General features: G+C 38.7%; 1 protein-coding gene across 1 annotated transcript; it reads right to left on the bottom strand.

Annotated features, from left to right (window-relative positions):
- Positions 1–266: 266 nt before the first annotated feature.
- LOC108478063 (uncharacterized) lies at positions 267–2,701 on the bottom strand. The gene is made up of 4 exons (XM_017780495.1): positions 2,087–2,701; positions 1,515–1,966; positions 501–578; positions 267–414 (listed from the first exon to the last, which is right to left on the bottom strand). Exons 1-4 carry the CDS (start codon positions 2,699–2,701, stop codon positions 267–269), a joined length of 1,293 nt encoding a protein of 430 aa, XP_017635984.1.
- Positions 2,702–12,677: the final 9,976 nt, after the last annotated feature.

The raw sequence follows: 12,677 nt of genomic DNA, 5'->3' as shown, positions 1-12,677 counted from the left end.
GACATGTCCTGTAGACTCAATTTCATATATTTATGCTTATGCCAAATAATTAGGATGTTATGATCGAAATGAATCAAATACTCCTAACTAGATGTGATGCTTATGTCAAATAATTAGGATACTATGATCGAAATGAATCAAATGCTCCTAACTAGATGTGTTATGAATGATATGAATGTAGAAATGTCATGAGAATGATTCCCCTTTTTTTTTAAAAGCTTAAAGTGTCATCACTCGTTATTCATCAGAGTTTTATCACTGTCATATTATGCTGCCTTCTTGCTAGGCCAGCATTTTTCAATAGAAGACCTGTAGAAACACCCATTCTGCTCAATTGTTTGCCCTATTGCAACTTTAGGATCCATTTTACTGTACTTCTGGGACCTAAGATTTGTATCATCTTCAAACCCTATCCTACAACTCAGGAGTATAGGACCTGAATCTTTCATCAATTCGGTCTATTACACCACCCCTTGGGTGTCATGACCAGATGTGTACACCTGATATTTGCATGAATGAGGAATATCCTTATGCTTAGGTTGACATCGCTCATTTCTGTTATAGACGCAATATCCTTCCTGTTCAAGCAATATCTTTGACTGAAAATCCGAAGAGATAATCTCGATTTGGACTCAAATATTTCCAACCCTTAAGTTGGGCAAGTTCTAAACAAAAGTCCAGTTTTAGGTTCCTGCACTGTTTAGAGCCTTTTAAAGTAATATGTAAAACTCCTTTTGTGAAAGTGTTATTAGTCCATTAATCATTATTTTAATATAAGCACTTGAAAAATATTATAAAGATAGACAAAACTGAAATTTATTAGAAACAGAATCCAAAAAAGAAATGGATTAATCAAAGAAAGTATATATTGCCGGAGTACAAAATATAGGTAAAAGGGAACAAAAAATGAATGCCTCAGATATCACAACCCAAGCTCCTCCATACGCACTTTATGAGAACCATTTTGGACTCTTCACGTGCCTAGAAGATCTAGAGTACTTTGTCGATGCCCCAAGATGTAACGTACTTTCTCTTCATTAATTCCAGCACAGCAAGACTACCACATGTCTCCTCTTTGGTTGAAATTTGAATTGCCCTTTTCGAGTTTTCAATTCAAAACCCCTTTGGTCTCAAGGCGCCCTTTGCGAGTTTTCACCTTGGCCTCTCCCTTTTTTTTAAGGCGCTCTTTACGGATTTTCACTTTTTAAGCGAAGTACTTCTTGACTGAATCCAAATTTACTGGGTTAGGCAGGCTCTTACAATCTATCTCAGTTAATATCAGTGCTCCTCTAGAAAAAGCCTTCTTTAACATATAAGGTCCTTTCCAGTTTGGCATCCATTTCCCTCTGAAATCTTTCTGCAAAGGGAGGATCTTTTTTAATACCAAGTCTCCCTCATGGAATACTCTAGGGTAAACCTTTTTGTTGTACGCTCGTATCATTTGCTTCTGGTACATTTGACCATGACGGATAGCCTTCAATCTCTTTTCTTCAATCAAGTTCAGCTGATCATACTGGGAGTGGATCCATTCTGCTTCGTCAAGCTTCAACTCTAATAAAACCCGGAGAGAAGGAATCTCGACTTCAATGGGCAAAACTGCCTCCATCCCATAAACCAATGAGTAAGGTGTTGCCCTAGTAGAAGTCATAACAGATATTCGATAGGCATAGAGGGCAAATGGTAACTTTTCATGACAATCTTTGTAAGTCTCAGTCATTTTCCCCACGATTTTCTTGATATTCTTATTGGCTGCCTCAATCACACCATTCATTTTTGGGTGATATGGTGACGAGTTGTGGTGTTTAATTTTGAATTGCCTGCAGATTTCCACTATCACACTGTTATTCAAATTCAACACCTTGTCAAATATGATTCTTTCTGGCATGCCATATCGACATATGATCTCCTTCTTCAAGAACTTGCTGACCGCTGACTTTGTGACATTGGCGTATGAAGCAGCCTTTACCTACTTGGTGAAATAATCGATGACCACAAAGATGAATCGATATCTATTAGAAGCCTTCGACGAGATCAGCCCAATAACGTCCATGCCCTACATTGAGAAAGGCCACGGAGAAGTCATAACATGAAGAGGTGAAAGAGGAACATGGATCTTGTCTCCATAAATTTTACACTTATGACATTTCTTGGAGTAACTGATGCAATCTTCTTCTATTGTGGACCAGAAATACTCGAACCTCATGATTTTCCCAGCCATTGTGAACCCATTAGCATGCGTCCCGCAGACACCTTCATGGACTTCTTTCAAGATTTTTTTAGCTTCAACAGCATTAACACATCTTAACAGCACTCGATCTTTCCTCTTTTTATACAGAATCTCCCCGTCTAAGACATAGTCGCTAGCCAGCCTCCTCAACATTCTCTTATCATTTCCTGTTGCCTGATTAGGGTATTCACGATTCTTCACATATCGTAAAATATCATTATACCAAGAACAATCGTCTCTCTCCTCTTCTTCATCAATATTGCAGTAATGAGCTGGAGCCTTACAAATACTCATCTGAATTGGCTTCATGTCCTCCTGCTGATTTACTCTTATCAAAAAAGCTAACGTGACCAAGGCGTCAGCCATCTGATTTTCATCCCGCGGGAGATAATAGAAAGTAATATCATCAAACACCCTAATTAAATCCAGAACTAGCTCTCGATAGTTGATCAACTTTGGGTCTTTGTTTCCCATTCACACTTAAGTTGATAGATTACTAGCGCAGAATCCCCATATACCTCCAATACTTTGATTTTTCGTTCGATGGCTGCATGGATTCTCATGATACATGCTTCGTATTCTGCCATATTGTTTGTGCAATCAAAATCCAATTTGCAAGTGAATGGATAATGATATCAATTTGGGGATATCAAGATTGCCCCAATCCCATTACCAACAGCGTTTGACGCCCCATCAAAATTCAGTTTTCAATGATGATTTTCTGGAATGTCTTCTTCAGTAGTTGCCACATACATTAGATCTTCGTTAGGGAAATCAAAATTCAAAGGCTCGTAATCTTTTAAAGCTCTACTAACTAGAAAATCTGCTATTGCACTCCCTTTCACAGCCTTCTAGTTCACATAAACTATGTCGAATTCAGAAAGTAGAATTTGCCATTGAAGCAGCCTTCCACTCAAAGCAGTTGACTCCATCATGTACTTTATAGGGTCCAGTTTTGATATTAACCAAGTCGTGTGGTATAACATGTACTGCCTCAATCTCCGAGTGGTCCAAACAAGGGCACAACATAATTTCTCAATTAGCGAGTATCTCATTTCACACTCAGTGAATTTCTTATGAGGTAATATATCGCCATTTCTTTCTTTTCCGTCTCGTCGCCATTTCACAAATCCTATTAAATTGTCAAATACTGTCAAATACAATATCAATGGCTTACCAAGATTAGGTGGTATTAGCACTGGAGGATTGGAAAAATATTGTTTAACCTTGACAAAAGTTTTCTGGCACTCATCATCCTATACGCCTGGGTTGTGTTTTTTGAAAAGGTAAAATATAGGGTTATATTTCTCAGGCAGCTGTGAAATGAACCGGGCAATATAATTTAGTCTTCCTAGGAAACCTCAAACTTCCTTCTAAGTATGCGGCGGAGGCAATTTTTGTATAGCCCTGACTTTGTCAGGGTTGACCTCAATTCCCCTTTCGCTGACTATGAAACCCAGCAATTCTCCTGACCTAGCTCCGAAAATACATTTTGTTGAATTGAGCTTTAGCTGAAACTTCCTCAACCTCAGGAACAATTTCCTCAAAACCTGTATATGCTCCTTTTCTGTTCGAGATTTTGCGATCATATCATCGATGTAGACTTCAATTTCCTTGTGCATCATGTCGTGAAACAAGGTTACCATGGCCCTTTGATACGTTACTCTTGCATTCTTCAACCCGAATGGCATCACCCTATAGCAAAAAGTCCCCAATAAGGTTATGAATATGGTCTTTTCCATGTCTTCAGGATACATCTTTATCTGATTGTACCCAGAGAAACCATCCATGAAGGAGAACAGTGAGTAACCTGCCGTGTTGTCCACCAAAGTGTCGATGTGAGGCTGTGGGAAGTTATCCCTTGGACTGGCCTTGTTTAAGTCCTTGTAATCTACACACATCAGTACTTTTCTATCTTTCTTAAGGATGGGGACAACGTTAGCTACCCATTCTGAGTAATTAACAATTTGCAAGAACCTAGCATCAAATTACTTCCGGACCTCTTCTCTTATTTTTTCTGCAATATCGGCTCTCATCCTTCGAAGCTTTTGTTGAACAAGCTTGCACTCTCCTTTATGGGGACGCGATGCACCGCAATATCAGCGCTTAACCAGGCATGTCTTGATATGACCACCCGAAGATATCTTTGAACTCTTACAGTAATTCAATGAGGTCCCGCCTTGTTTCCTCAGTTATGCAAGTTCCAATGTTCACCCCCTTCCCTTCTTCCAAGGTCATATTCTCGACTGTCTCCTTATGGGGTAAAATCTGTTTCTCTTCCTGCTATACCATCCTTAACAAATCTGGAGGTAAGCTACAGTCTTCATCATCTTCAAAATCCTGAGATCATTCTAGACATATGTCTCGCTCAAAAGGGAACTCTGAGTCCGTAACAACGTCACTCATGTCATTGATATCTAGAGACATATTGTTGGCATGAAAGGATAGCCAAGAAAAATAAAAGAATCTAAGAATAGCGTAATTGTATGACATGATTAAATATGAAATGCAAGAAAAGAATATTTGCTTAAAATAAAAGAATATTTACTCAGAATAAGACATAAAGGCATATTTATATTGACATAAAGATGTTTTGAACACGAGCCTATTTTACAAAAGATTCTTATTGTTTTTAGGCTTTAAAACAACAAGTGTGTTTTGAACATTACTCTGTATTAGCTCTAAAAACTATAGGAATTTATTCCACAATCTAGTTGTTCAGAATACTTTCAGGCTCATAAGGGCAAAACTTGCTAGGTCTCCTTCCATCACCTACTCTTCAGATATGACGTTGATGTTCAGACTTTTTATCAAATCTTCAGCCATTCCTTCTCCTGTCATTTTCGGCTCAGGATAGATAATTCCTCCTGACACAAATGTATTGGAAATATAGGGAAAAGTCATCGGCTCCCACTTGACCCCTACCCCACTCAATCGGGCTCTTCGTCTCTCTTGCCTCTTTTCCATCTCCCTTCTCTTTTGCTTCGCATATGGCTTATACCCCAAGCCAAAGCAATCCTGTTTATCAGCCAAAATCGGTACCTCAACTCGTCTCTGAAGATACTTTCCGAGTCCCCTTCCAAGTGATACTCCTTTTTCCACTGTTAGTTGCAAGCTCATCCTCGTAGCCTCAGATATTTTTGGCATCGGGACCCTACCCCCTTTAGCGATGAAAGTTGCTGTTTACAAACTCTAATGATCAAAATGAACACTCTATTGCCTCATTATCATTTTCTATATATGGCGCATCACTGGTGATTGACCTCAGAAACCTTTTCCATCGACCCCTCCTCCGAGGTGCATACATCTTCCTCCTCAGTAAATTCAAAGAACTCCAGTTCTTTGTTGTCCATTAGACCCTGTACCAGGGCTCTAAATTCATCGCATGTTTCAATCTTATGATCCTCCTTATTGTGGAACTCACAGTAGCTCCTCCCCTCTCGGGATTTGCTCCTCAAGTCTTGCGTGATCAACCCTCTTTCTACCATTTTCTTCCAAACCTCCCTCAACTGGGTTTTCACTTTTGTAACATCCAACTTAACTTTCCTTCCAATATTCTCGACTATTGCGTTTACCCCATTATCAGTATGGTTGGCTAACGGATTTCCTACACCAGGTGCATCATCGAATTTCACAACACTCATTTTGATGAGCATTTGACTACCTTTTTGAAAGAGGTGCAGTTCTCTATCGAGTGTCCCGTGATTCCTGCATGATATTCACATTAGGCACTTGCATCGTAACACTTGGGGTATAGGGGTTGCAATAGTCTTAAGTAGAACAGGGATACAATGTCTACATCGAATAAACTTTTGTACAGCTCCTGATACATTATTGGAATGAGAGTAAACTGGGGCTTCTCCGCGTTCTGCTTTGTATTAGGCTCTTACCTTGACGAAGCTTGCTGACCCATGGCTACTGCTTTCGATTGGTTTACCGTGATTGGTTTCGTATAACCCATACTTATATTGCTGAGTTTATTTTCTCTCTTTTTCGAGGCCGACCTCCTGGTGCTTTCCCCAGCCTCTATCTTTTCGCACCTTATCACATTCTCTATCATTTTACTGGACATCACTATGTCTGCGAAACTCTTAGCCGCACTCCCCAGCATGTGATTAATAAAAGGTGCCTTCAAGTTATTAATGAAAAGCATGATTTTTTTTTCCAAGAATGGCGGTTGAACTTGTGTAGCAACTTCCCTCCATCTATGAGCGTATTGCTTGAAACTTTTATTCGACTTTTTCTCCATGTTCTGTAACGTGATTCTATCAGGTGTTATATCTGTCACATGGCCATACTACTTTATGAAGGCTTGTGCTAAGTCTTTCCACGATTTAACTTCGCTACAATTCAACTGATTGTACCATTTGGTCGCAGCCCCAGACAAATTGTCTTAGAAACAGTGAATCAATAACTGATCATTATTAACATGACCAGCCATCCTCCTACAAAACATCGTGATGTGAGCCTCAGGGCAGCTGGTTCCATTGTATTTTTAAAACTCTAGCATTTTGAACTTCGGAGGGAGTACCAAATCCAGGACCAGGCTCAACTCCTTAGCATCTATTCCGCAATGATAATCAGTATTTTCCAACGCCTTGAATTTCTCCTCCAACTATTTGTATTGGTCTTCCAACTTCTTTGGGAATTCTGCTCATGCCTTTCCTGCTTCAGCAGGGACTACAGGATTTGGCCGACTGTCTTCAGGGTTAGAACACGAGCCCATTGGGAAATTTATGGGTGCTGAAGTACCAGTCTAATATTAGGGTTTGATATTGATAGACCCCTCTTGTGGTGGTACTGGGGTATTTATTGGAATAAAACCTAGAGGGTAAACAAGGATCTCACTATTGTCCTCAGTATTGATAGTGGGACTCTTCCCTTTTTCTGGCCTTCCAGCCAGTAGCTGAGACAATTGGTTCAGCATATTCTTTTGAGATTCTAGCATATGATCCTTCATATCCTGTTGAATCTTGGCCAATTGTTCTTCCATCTGTAATTGTAGTTGATCCTGCGTCTCTTTCTGCATTTGTTCTAAATTTTTCAATCTTTGATCTATAGCTTTGGTTTTTTTCTGTGTGTAGTATTGATGTTCCAGGATAAATATAATACAATTTCGAATTAATTAGGGTTTTTTTTTGTGAAATTTAATGCACATGATGGATGAAATGCAAATGCATGAAATGAATGCAAAATAAAAAGACGTCGATTCTAATTCAATTCCATTTAAAAAACTTTATTAGAAAGCAAAATCCTTTACATAAAACAGATCATATATACGACTTTGCCCTAATACCCAAAGTTTTAACTTTCTTAAGAAGGCAAGCCAGCTCACGACCCTGGTCTGACTCTAACTCATACTTCACAATTAGCACATCAGCTTGAACCACTAAGGTCTGTAAATGATCGGCCACTTCTCGGATCTGAACCATGGCTTCACCCATGATATGATCTCTATCCCTGACCTGGTCCTGCGATCGACGGAGCTGTTCCTTCCACTGCTCATTATTCAACTCTAGGAATTTGATTCGAAGTTCACTGTTCTATAATGCAGACTCAAGTTCTTTTGCCTTCCCTTTCAAATCCTCAATCTTGCTCAGGCTGGCTCTTAATTCCATGTCGGAGTTACGACCACGGTGCTAATGCAGTGCCTTCTCTAGCTCCGCTACCCGAGCTACTAACGTCTCCTTTTCATTTTGGCCTCAACTAAACTCTTCTTTAAGGCGTTTTCATGTGCTTGAGCATCACGGAACCTCTTCTCCCACTGATCAGCTCTAGCTTTTTCTTTTTGAACTTCTTGTTGCCACTGCTCTAACGTCTTTCCCAATCCAGCAATTCTCATCGAAAAATGCAGCTTCTTATAATCGGTCTTCAAACTGTCCAAGTTTCTTCAACCTTTCTTTTTCCTTTTCTCAACTTCTCAGTCTCGAGTTTCTGAACGTCGACATCCAACCTCAAATGCATCTTTTCCTCCTCCAATTGTTTTATCTTTTTCCCTAACTCCGAATTTCTCTTATCGAAATCCTGTTTTATGATTTCTAACTCAGAGGGGATTACTTGCAAGTATTCTTCTATCGATTGAATGCCCCCAAAATTCGGCCTAAGGACATTATCGTTAACCCTTTTACTCAACCACCTTTTGTATTCAGGAGTTGTCATTGATCCTACAGCCAATCTCTTCATCTGGTGTATCTGTTTCCAAGCATCAGAAATCTCTCGAACCTTCTTCTCGTAATTGTTCTTCCTATACGAGAACTCACTCTAGGCTAGTCCATGTGTCATCGGTATAAGCTGTCTTGACCTATATTATCTTAAAACGAGCAACGGGGTATATCCAATAGCTCCCCAAATTCCAGGCAGAGGTACCCAATCAAAACTCCCTCACCGATAGAGGATCTAATCAGGAACAAACCAATAAGCTCTCCACTCAATGTCCTCTTCTTGAAGATTTCGGAGGAGCGCGATTTAATTTTCTTATGATATGTCATCTTTCCTGGACATGGTTGTTATCTCCTTTAACTGGGAGTAACTCTCGGAGAAAACCGGGTAGGAAACCTTATCCACTTTCCAGAAATGGTTGTGGAACCAAGCTAGCAATAACTGTGCACACCATATAACTCTACCTTCACCTGCCCTCCGACATGCACTCAAATATCTGAATGTCTCAGCTAGAATTTCCGGTACTGGTGTGACCCGTTTGTTAAGTCGATCAAAAAAGTCGGCAACTACTTCATCTATATGCCTTAAAGCTTTTGGGAAAATAACCAAACTATAGATGCTTAAGGAGAAAACGTCAACTTTCCTCTTTGTATCTGGATGTGCTATGATCAGGTTCTTCAAACTCACCCAAGGAATCCACTTATCATCACCCTTTTGCTGAATTCGGGTTGTAACCCATTGTTCACTCATCCCGATGATACTCATTAACTTCTTTACAAAAGCCGGGCCATTAGCAGCCTTGGAATAAGTTTTATCGACTTGAACCTTTGGACAACGAAGCAAAACTGTATACTCCTCCACAGTAGGCACCAAGTCCACCTTCCCGAATGTGAAACAACTATACGCTGTGTAATGGCCAATTTTTGGCCCAAGTAAACAAGCAGAAAATAAAATCCAAATAACCCAAATAAATGTCCATTTTACAAACCAGATCAACCCAATAATACAATACCCAAACCCAATTTACAAACCCTAACAACCCAAGCCCACTATCTAAAAAAAATTTCAGCAGCAAACCCTAGCCACCAAAGTTTTCAGCCGCTCTCCCCTCTTCAGTCTCCTCTACTCCTCTGACACCAACACCATCCCTGGTCACCCCATACCTAGCCATCGCCCATGCTTCTGCCAACACCATCCCTGTAACACCCCTTACCCGTTACCGTCGCCGGAACAGGATATAAGGTGTTACCAGAACATAACACATACCATTAAACATAATCGAGATGTAAATATGTCATCCAATTTGATAGTGCATCGTATAACATATGTCTTGAACAATATTAGCCCATTTTAATGGCTTGTACAAAGTATCTGGTCGAGTACTGAAACTAATATTTTAACCTAGACAAATATGACACGTAACAAAATAATTAAGCCTACTATACATGCCATAATTCAAAACGTTTAGTTCAAATACCCTAAAGTATGATAGTGCGGATAGATCTTCACGATCCTTAACTCCTGAGCAAGACGATGAACACTATAAGACAAAAGAGAGAAACAAAGTAAGCTTATAGCTTAGTAAGTAAGTATGTAAATACTAATTAAAGAATCTAACATGTTTGCACAACAATTCAAGTTTATCTACTTTAACTTCACTATTCATTCCACTTTGATTTAGCTGTCTCTCTGCATCATATTCACTAAATAAATCATAACTCGGGTTACAAAACTCGAAATTCAAATCCGTAAAATTTCCTGAATCTAGACTCATAAAGATTTTTGATAATTTTTTTCTATAATTTTGGTTCAGCCGATTAGTACAGTTTATTAGTTAAAGTTTCCCCTGTTACACAGCTCGACTAATCTGACCTCTGTTCACTACGAATTGAATATCTCTCAGTACACAATTCAAACAACCCTGAGGTCTGTTTCATTTAAAACTAGTCTCAATAAGGAATTAGGCATGTAAAGTATATTTCTTAATTTTCCTTGTACAATTTTTAATGATTTTTCAAAGTTGGAACAGGGGATCACGTATTCATCCTGAGCAAGTCACATACAATTGTAAATATCTCAAAATATAGAATTCCTTTGCTTGCTCTGTTTCTTTTATATGAAAGTAGACTCATTAAACTTTAATTTCACATCTCATTCAACCTCTAATTATATTCCTCCTATTTTTGGTGATTTTTCAAAATCACGTCACTGCTACCATCTAAAAACAGTTTTAATGCTAATTTCACTCTTTCACACATTCTTTATGCTAACCTCATTTTATCTTATATATGTATACACCACAAATCATTTTCACCACATTTCATTCACCATAAGTGTAGGTCCAAACCACAATATCACCACAAAACCATCCTGTTGAACAACTCGGATCAATCCTCGATATTTAATGGTTTCAAAGACACAGCTCCACCATCATACTTCGCTTAGTTCGGCTCTCTTGTACACATGGTGAACACTTAGTACCACTCATGCGACCCAACCGATTTGTCTCGTAGCTCTCTTGTCTACATGGTGTCCTTCACTTGGAATCACGCATGCGACCTAGCTACATTTATCTTTCACGTAGCTCTCTTGTCTACATGGTGTCCTTCACTTGGAATCACGCATGCGACCTAGCTACATTTATCTTTCACGTAGCTCTCTTGTCTACATGGGATACATCTCGTATCACACATGTGACCTAGCTACTACAGGGTGTCTCGTAGCTTTCTTGTACACATGATGTGCACTCAGCATCATACATGTGACCTAGCTACGCCCTCTATTTCATTCGATCTCTCAATGTTCAACCGGATCTCTCTATATTTATTTCCATTCTTCCAATAGTCGATTTATATTTTAACATCAGCTAGTATATTTATATAATAGGCTGAAATATAAGAATGTACATGAAATTATTGTAATATCTACATACAAACTTACCTTGGTGCAAAATGTGGAAATTTTGCAATTTAGTCCAAAACTTTTCCTTCCCCTGCTCGAGATCAATTCCGTCTTTCTTGATCTATAATAACACATTTAGCTCATTTAATACTCATACTATTTATTTCAATCCAAAATCACATCATGGAAAAATTACATTTTGCCCCTAACTTTTCAAAATTACAATTTTGCCCCTAGGCTCGGAATTTAATTTCAGCCCTTATTCTTATATTTTATGATATGCTGAACATTTTCTCTTCTACAACAACATCAAATTCTCACTCTATCATATAGTTATGAACAATAGGTATTTTTACCGATTATGCTGCTTTTACTCGTTTTCACTTAAAACCGAGTAGCACAAGTTATTTAACATAATTTAAAACCTCATATTCTATCATAAAACATCAAAATACACAAATTTCACCTATGGGTATTTTTCCAAATGTGAACCCTAGGTTAAATTATTACTAGCATAAGCTTAATCGAGCTTCCGGATTCCAAAACGTAAAGAACATTAAAAGCGGGCTTGGAATCACTTACTATAGAGCTTGAAAGTTGAAGAAACCCTAGCTATGGAGAGAGGAGAATTCGCAGCAACTAAGGAGGATGATGACCAATTTTGTGTTATTTTTCCCATTTTATTTCATTTAATATCCAAATGACCAAAATGCCCTCCTTACTAAACTTTCAAAATTCCTTCCATGTCCTAATTTTGTCCATGAACTTAAAATTGGTCAAATTGCTATTTAAGACCTCCTAATTAATATTCCAAAACAATTTCATACTAAAAACTTCTGGGATGCAAATTTTGCAACTTATTCGATTTAGTCCCTACTTTCAATTTAAGCACTTTAGGCATAGAATTTCATCACGAAATTTTCACACAATCATGCAATCATATCATAAACCCCAAAATAATTATAAAACAATTATTTCTATCTCGGATTTGTGGTCACGAAACCACTATTCCGATTAGGCCCTAATTCGGGTTGTCACAATTCTCCCCCCCTTTTGAGATTTTCGTCCCCGAAAATCTTACCGGTAAAGAGGTTTGGGTACTGTTTCCTCATAGCTTCCTCAGGTTCCCACGTAGCCTCTTCTATCCCATGTCTGTGCCACAATACTTTCACTAAAGCTATACTTTTATTTCTTAACTGTTTAACCTCTCGAGCCAAAATCTTTATTGGTTCCTCCTCATAGGTCATATCCGATCGAATCTCAATTTCTGTTGGAGAAATCACATGTGAAGGATCAGAACGATAACGTCGCAACATTGATACATGAAACACGTTATGAATTCTTTCTAACTCTACCGGTAAGGCCAACCGATATGCCACTGGTCCAATTC

Source organism: Gossypium arboreum, chromosome 1, assembly GCF_025698485.1.
Source record: "Gossypium arboreum isolate Shixiya-1 chromosome 1, ASM2569848v2, whole genome shotgun sequence".
NCBI classification, from domain to species: Eukaryota; Viridiplantae; Streptophyta; class Magnoliopsida; order Malvales; family Malvaceae; genus Gossypium; species Gossypium arboreum.
This window is presented reverse-complemented; position numbering and strand designations above follow the sequence as displayed.